The 7,392-nt window shown below is 37.3% G+C and overlaps 1 protein-coding gene across 3 annotated transcripts in view; it reads left to right on the forward strand.

Moving 5' to 3' along the window:
- Window positions 1–7,105, forward strand: part of UBR3 (ubiquitin protein ligase E3 component n-recognin 3) — a 106,630-nt gene extending 99,525 nt beyond the window's left edge. For all 3 annotated transcript variants that reach the window (XM_083352215.1, XM_083352216.1, XM_083352217.1), the window contains 7 exons: window positions 1,109–1,233; window positions 2,086–2,193; window positions 2,341–2,466; window positions 2,544–2,720; window positions 3,530–3,739; window positions 4,177–4,316; window positions 4,682–7,105. In XM_083352215.1, coding sequence (XP_083208341.1) covers window positions 1,109–1,233; window positions 2,086–2,193; window positions 2,341–2,466; window positions 2,544–2,720; window positions 3,530–3,739; window positions 4,177–4,316; window positions 4,682–4,799 — 1,004 coding nt within the window. In that variant the 3' untranslated portion in view covers window positions 4,800–7,105. The remainder of the gene's footprint in view (window positions 1–1,108; window positions 1,234–2,085; window positions 2,194–2,340; window positions 2,467–2,543; window positions 2,721–3,529; window positions 3,740–4,176; window positions 4,317–4,681) is intronic.
- Window positions 7,106–7,392: the final 287 nt, after the last annotated feature.

A 7,392-nucleotide genomic window follows, 5' to 3' on the forward strand; every position in this document is an offset into this window, starting at 1 on the left:
TTAAGGCTATGTGGAAGCTTGTTCCTAAATTCTACATCTTAATAGGAGATGTAGAATTTAGGAAGAACTCTGGAATACAACATTCAAAGCATGGGTGGAGAACCTTTGCTCCTTCTGATGATGCCTAATTACAGCTCCATTTGTTTTGACCAGCATGGGCGAGGACTAATGATACCAGGACTGTAGTTCAGCAAAGTGGAAGCACAAATACTTGTTCTTAAAGCAAGCTAGTTTAGCACAGATCCAGCATTATGCCATGGACTATTTGTGGAAGGAAGGCCAATCCTATTTAATTTAAATTATGACAAACATAGCATAGAATGCTATAGCAATAAGCGTAAAGTGTACTTGTAATGTCATTCAGTATTAGCAAGCACCCTTTCAGTTACGGCTACAGCGTTTCAAGAAACATGTTAAAATTAAAAAGTTGTATAGAAACATTCAAAACAATGTGTGGATTCTGTGAATATCTAGAAGACAAATTTGGAAAGATGTTTAGTTTTCTTGGCTTATCATGTAATTATATTTATAATTATATCTTTCTGCACATTACAAAGCTTAGGTGTTTCTGAGGGATAGACAGCAAAAAAACTACACATTTTTGGTAGATCCAGTATCATTAAAATAACTCTAATTATGCAGTTTATTCATTGTGCTGCCTATTAGGAGAATCTTGGTCTAGTCTACCAATCTTGATTATTAGTGGCAAGAACTCATTATTGTGATAAGATAATGAATATTTTAGATTAGTGTATTTAAAAGGCAGTGATATCTTTTTTTAACATGGCTTTGACAAAAGTTTTGAGATTTGTTAAATTATTCACACAGCACAAGAACTATTGCCTCATTACTCACGTGACTTGCAGAATAAATGAAGAGTAGTACAGATTAGTAAATTTATAACATGAACTAACTAATAAAACATTGATTTAAACCAGGACGCTTAAAATTAGAATGGTTGTCTCAACAGTATAATCATCTTGATGTTTGATTGCTCATCTGGGAAAAATACTTGCAGATTTATAGACTGTACAACTGAGGGACCATATTTTAATATATAAAAATGTGAGGCCCAAGAATGTCTAATGATATTTTTGTATTGTTACAGAACACTTTGTCTGTATCGTAAAAGTACTTTTCACATTGTTGTACATACAAGCTCTAGTCGCACTTTCTGTGAAATGCAGCCCTGAGGACAAGATGACTTGGATGAATTCAGGAGCTCTGAAAAAGGTTGGTTTATTTAATAAAAATCTGAAGCAAGACTGCTAAGGAGGTAGTTGTCTCTTAGTTAAGCACCAGTCGAATGCTTTTGTTGGAATGTAGCTGTAGGAATTTGCAGTGCTTTACACTTTACACTTTTCTGAGATAGGAAAATAGAAGGCTGCCCTACTGTGGTAGTGCTGAGAATCAGTGATATTCAGAGCCAATAAATCATCCCGTGACATGTGGCATGGAAGCTTCATTGCACAACTGTTAGTGCAACTTCACAACATTACTGCCATTTTTATTTTAAAATGTATTCATTATAGGAGTCAGTATTCAAGCAGAAGGTCTTGAAGGTCTGGTTTTATCCCAAGCCTGCTGGTGCTACTCTGTGCAAGGGGTGGTTCTCTAATCTTGACGCTATTTTCCAGGTTGTGATGCTTCTTCCCGCCCAGGAAGTACATGCAAATGTTCTGACCTACAATCAGAATGTTGCTTTCCAATTAAATAAAAATAGGTTCCACATTTGAATTTTGTTTAAGAGCATTGTTCTTTTTTGTATGTTTGAATAAACAAGCCTCTGTTGACTTGTCCGTAAGACAGTTAGGATGTACAGCCCTCCCTCCCTGCCAATTTCTTACCCATTCTAGAGCATTATGAGCGCTTTGATGTATAAACACTTGGGCTTCTCTGGTGGGGCCCATTTTTTACATATGCAGAAGATTTGCATTCCCTACTGAAGGGAATAATAGAACCCTTCTTGGTGGAATTATTTATTAATGCATTGAAATGTTTATCTCCGTTGGAGGATTCTTTGTGGGAATGACTGCGTTTTATTTATTTTTCCTCATTTGGTGATGAATTTCTTCTTAATTACAGAATGCCATCCATGCAGAAAAGCCTTGTCAGGTGTTGCTGAGCCACGTGATCAGGGAACTTCTGAAAGGGAAGGTTTATGAACAAGAACAAGAGGAAACTGAAGACATGGTATATAGTATATGCATATCGTTTGGTCAAGCTTTTTTTTTTTTTAGCGCCAGCTATGTCTCGCTGAGAAATTGCATGCGTGGTTATGAACTCGACAGCTAAATAGTTAGAGTAAAGTCCCTGTTTTCTTTGCTTCTATTAATTTAGGATAGCTCCAGTGCTTGGTGCTTACACTCCATAGAAACCTATTTGCAGCAATTCTGCCTGCCTTTCCTCAGGATAACCAGCCTTCTTCAGCATCACCTCTTTGGAGGGGAGCTACCCAGCTGCCAGGTCTTGTGAAATTTTATTTCTTTTTGAATATACTACATCTAGCTCTTTCCCTTTTGATGGTTTTGTTTGTTTCACAGGAAGATGAAGAATTTACTGTCCTTGCCAATTGCCTGGGTTTGCTACCATCTTCTTTTCAGTCGTCAGAGTTTCCTAGTGCCTCTTGCCTTGACTGGTCTGTGTCAGCCTTTGACATTGTATCCCAGTGGTGTTCGGAATTGGTCTCGTTTGCCGACAAGCATCCAACGCAGATCAAGGTAAGTAAACCATTTTTCAGATATTCATCAGGAGAAGGCCGATAGCACCTTTTCTGACTCCGTCACACTTCAAACTCATGAAAGCTCATGGCTTTTAATCGAATGTGTTAGTCAGGAAAAGGTGCTACTAGACTCCTTCTGATACTTTGCCACCATAGATTGGCAGGGCTCTCCTTTTACAGAGCCCGCAGTGGGAAACATCAAGTTTTAATGTAATACTTATCCAGTGGGCTAACGGTAGTACTCGTTACATGTATAGTGGATGGCCTTTTTTTAACAGATCAATTTTTGCTTTGAATGTGCTGCAGTGTCACACTGTTTTCAACTACAGTTATTCACAATAGATGTGTAAAACAAAAGAGAAAATTAAGTTAACATATCATAAATTACTTTTGCGGGGAGGCGCTTTTTTAAAAAAAAAAAAAAAAACTAGACCTACAAATCACAAAGCGATTTCAGTTGGGTTGAGTGAAAAGACAAAGCAACCAGAATCTTACTTTCCTGGAAGGGAAATGGTTCTGAGAAGAGCCCCATTTTGTTGCATGGGTGTCTCTGGAAAACCAAAGCAGGGACAGAGCTGGAAAAGTGTATTTGGCCTCCAATTTGCTGATCATTCAGATGGTTCATTCCAGTCTGGGTCATTTCTTCCTTTATCTATAGAAAAAAATATTTGAAAGGTGTTTTAACTTGACAAAGTCAAGAGATGCCAACTTACTTTCACAAGGAAACAATTGCATATTCAGAGCACATAAAGATAGTATTTAACTTTTTTTTGTGTTCGTTTTTTTAAAAAAAATCTTCTTTTTCAGGTCTTACTTATACAAAAACCTACCTGGGACTTACCACACCTCCTACAATTGCCTGAAAATTATAATACTGTTTTTCAGTACTATCACAGAAAGACTTGTTTCATCTGTTCCAAAGTTCCCAAAGATCCTGCAGTTTGTTTAGTTTGTGGTGCTTTTGTGTGTTTGAAAGGACTGTGCTGCAAACGGCAGAGCTTCTGTGAATGTGTCTTGGTAAGAGACTCTTAAAAGTAGTTACTGTTCTGTTGCCAAAAAATATGTTAGAAAGGAAAATATTTTTAATAATGCATTAGATGAATTGCTTCTTTCAATTAAGCCATTATTGGAAAGAATGAAAAACAAATATTTTTTGGTAAGCCTGGTTCCCAATTGCTAAAAGTCTAAAAGACGGTTGGTTGGAATCAGTTTCTCTTTTAATGCTAAATCACCTGTATACTGTGCATGCTTGCCTTTGATAATAAGGCAGATTTTGGCTCGTAAATATGTCCATACTTTAAGTCAGAAAAGCTGTTCTGCAGATACAGAAGAGGCAAGGATAAGATTGTTCTAAGATGGTAGTTATTCATTAAAGCAAAACATTTTCCTCTTCATTGTAATTGCACTCACAAAATGTCATCTCTTCTTCCTGCTGCTCTTTAATGAAACTTCAGCATTCGCAAAATTGTGGAGCTGGAACGGGTATTTTCCTTTTGATCAATGCATCTGTAATCATCATAATTCGTGGCCATCGGTTTTGCCTTTGGGGCTCCGTTTACCTGGATGCTCATGGTGAAGAGGACAGAGATCTCAGGTAATTTTTCAAACGTGGTTAATGGGCATTTGTGCCTCTATTGGCCAGCTTTTATTTTTAAACAAGAGTTCTCTTGTAACAGTTTGGGTCTATTGCTAGCTGAAGAAATACTTGTGTGTGTAAATATCGTGGGTTCTGGGTAGCACCTGGGTGGGATTCTGTGGCAGCCGGTGGAAAATGGGGTGTGGGCCAAAGTAAAATGGTGCAAATGAACCAAGTGATAACTTGAGACAAAGATGCCAATGAAAGATAATGGATTTCCTGCAGAGCCCCAGACATACAATGTAGTTGAGGGTGTGTGTGTTTAAAATAGTCGATTACCTTGCATCAGCCTTGCTATTTTTCTGATTTTTTTTTCTTTACAGGCGTGGCAAACCACTCTATATATGTAAGGAAAGATACAAAATGCTGGAACAGCAGTGGGTATCACATACATTTGATCACATCAACAAACGATGGGGGCCACATTACAATGGTTTATAGGTCACTAACTGTTGTGCTGTCACGTCCCCTTCATTACATTTGCTCCTTGATTAGCTTTTGCTTTGAACCCAGTCCTTTTCTTTGCTGGGAAAGCATGAAGCCAGGTCATGAAATCAAGCCCTATATTAATTAGGTGCTGATAATTTTTAAAAAATACAAAGGAATTAGTTCTCCTGATTTGATATGGAATCTAAATTAATTTTATAGTTGTTGCTTTCTAATCCACTAATAAACAAGCACACATTGTACTTTAAAAATGCCACTAAATGGCCATTGAGTCTTTTATTTTTCCCTGATTGGGGTGGTTTGATTGTGCTGATGAACTGTATATCTGTAGACACCTGCTAAATACGTTGCGCCTTTTTTCTTTCTCTTTTCTTTGTGTTTTAAGATTTTGCTCAATATGCATTTGTAAGTATGTAAGAGTTGTAACACTTTCAATTTGTGGAATTGTATAGAAATGTCTAAAAGATTTTTAGAAAATAATTCGCTTATTGCCAGAGAGCTATTGAAATAGTTTCAGGCATTGCTGAAAACCTTATTCATTCTCAGGAATTTCATAGATATACTCCAGAGATTAGTGAAATAGCTGTGTAAAATAAGTAGTTCAGCACTCTGAATATAATACAACATGTATACAATGTTGTGTCTGACATTTCAGTTAATTTAATTACAAAGAAATCCCAAAACATCTATTCAACTGCCTGTGTACCTGCAACAAATGCTCCACGTGGTCAGACAGTGGTCCAACCAAGCATGCCCTTTGTCTCATTCCCATTAGCTGACTTGTTTTGGGTGGGTTGTTGTGCAGGAGAAGGCTTCATTTTGCCAGTGGGTTGTTACTTGGACACTTAATTGAATTTCAAGCAGCTCAGGGTAAGGGATTGAGTTGCAGGATGGCAGTGCTCAAATGGTTCCTCTCTCTCACCCTACCCCCCCCCCCTTTGCAGCTCAAGTGAAGGATGCTTTGATCTAAAAGACAGTGGAGCAGTCAGGGCTTCAGAACAACCCCCCCCTTACACACGCCATTGACTCCCTGATTACATGTATGTATCTGGTTGCATAAATTGATTTACAGACAGGCTGGGAGGATGTGAGCAGGCCTTTGTGCTCTAGAAATTATCAACAGAGCATTTTGGTTTTGAGGAATTTGAAATCAGCCAGGATAGGCATCCTTGCCAAAAATGAAGCACACAGGCAAGCAGTACTTTTCAGTACTAATACATTGCTGCCAAAATGCTTTTCTTCTTTTTTGCAGAGTTGACAATTTCAAACAATGCTTTTGAAGGCTTTTGTGACATTTACATACTTTAAACATAATTTCTTTCCTGGCGGGGAAAAAAAAGCCTTTACCTGGAAACTATTTTTTTAAGAAGTGTTTTAATTATAAAGCCTTGCATTTGATTGAAAGCTGCTTTCTCTTCAGCTATAGAAAAGCACATGGGCCAGGCTGTGGGATTATTTCTGTAAAGATCTTCAAGGCCCTTTCATTTTTTAAAAAAAAAATATATAATACACGGCAATATATTTTATCAAAAATTGTGTAGACAAAGACATGAATGCAAATATTTGGAGTATTCCTATAAGTCTGTATATTGTTCCATCATTATTGGAAACATTATTATTATTTTTTTGGTCTAAAACATGGCTTCATTTGTCAGTACATCAGAAGTTCTCCTGGCCCCCTCCTCTCTTCTTTTTGCATTGCTCACCAATGAGGAGAAGCCATTTTATGAGCATCGGGGATAAGACGAAATATCCTGGGCATCTCATGGCATAACACTATGACAGGGCTTCTCCTTTGTATAGTTTGAAACTTCACAAGAGATAATGTTTTCAGAAAATGACTAAAAAGTGTTATTTAAAATGGAATGTTTTTGATGGGTGTATATGGCTGCGAAGTAAAATTATTAGCCTTAACTTTAAAAACTTTGGTATTTCACAATGTTCATTTTGATACTAGTGCGTTAGTCACTGGTCAGTTTAAAGACAAAAGACGAGACACTTGTTTGGAAATCCTACTTGAAATATGCCTGCATGCTGCTGAAACAGAAGTTGGATTCCTCCTATAACTTCTTGAAAAAATCTGCTTTATTAAACTTACTTGGAGAGCATAACAGGTCCAAGCTAGAACGGCGTGTGTGCTGCTGCTGCTGCTTCTGCTGCTATTATTCCTCCAGCGTCCTGGTGAGATAGCTTGTATGAATGGAAATCTAAGTACAGTACATTACTGTAGAAACAGAATTGACATGTAAAACTAAAACTACATAATCAATATTGTAAAATATGTTAATAAAAGTCTACTGTCATTATCTGTGTGTAAAGGCTCCTCTTTTTATCCTTTTCTTTTTTCGCATGAGTAGATTCAAGTAATTCAGAGGTCGATCAGTTTTAAGATTGTCCCCCCCCCACACACACACACCCATTTCTGGGTTGTTTTTTTTGTGTTTTTGCATTTCAAATTATGAATTGTAGTCAATAAGAGTTGTGTCCATTTGTACCACAGGGACAATCATTCATGTTATATTGTAAGATGAGGTGAATGAAGAAAACACTTTGGTGCCAAATCATATACAGCAGGGATCCCCAACCC

Source organism: Vipera ursinii (assembly GCF_947247035.1).
Source record: "Vipera ursinii genome assembly, chromosome: 1".
Classification (NCBI taxonomy): Eukaryota; Metazoa; Chordata; class Lepidosauria; order Squamata; family Viperidae; genus Vipera; species Vipera ursinii.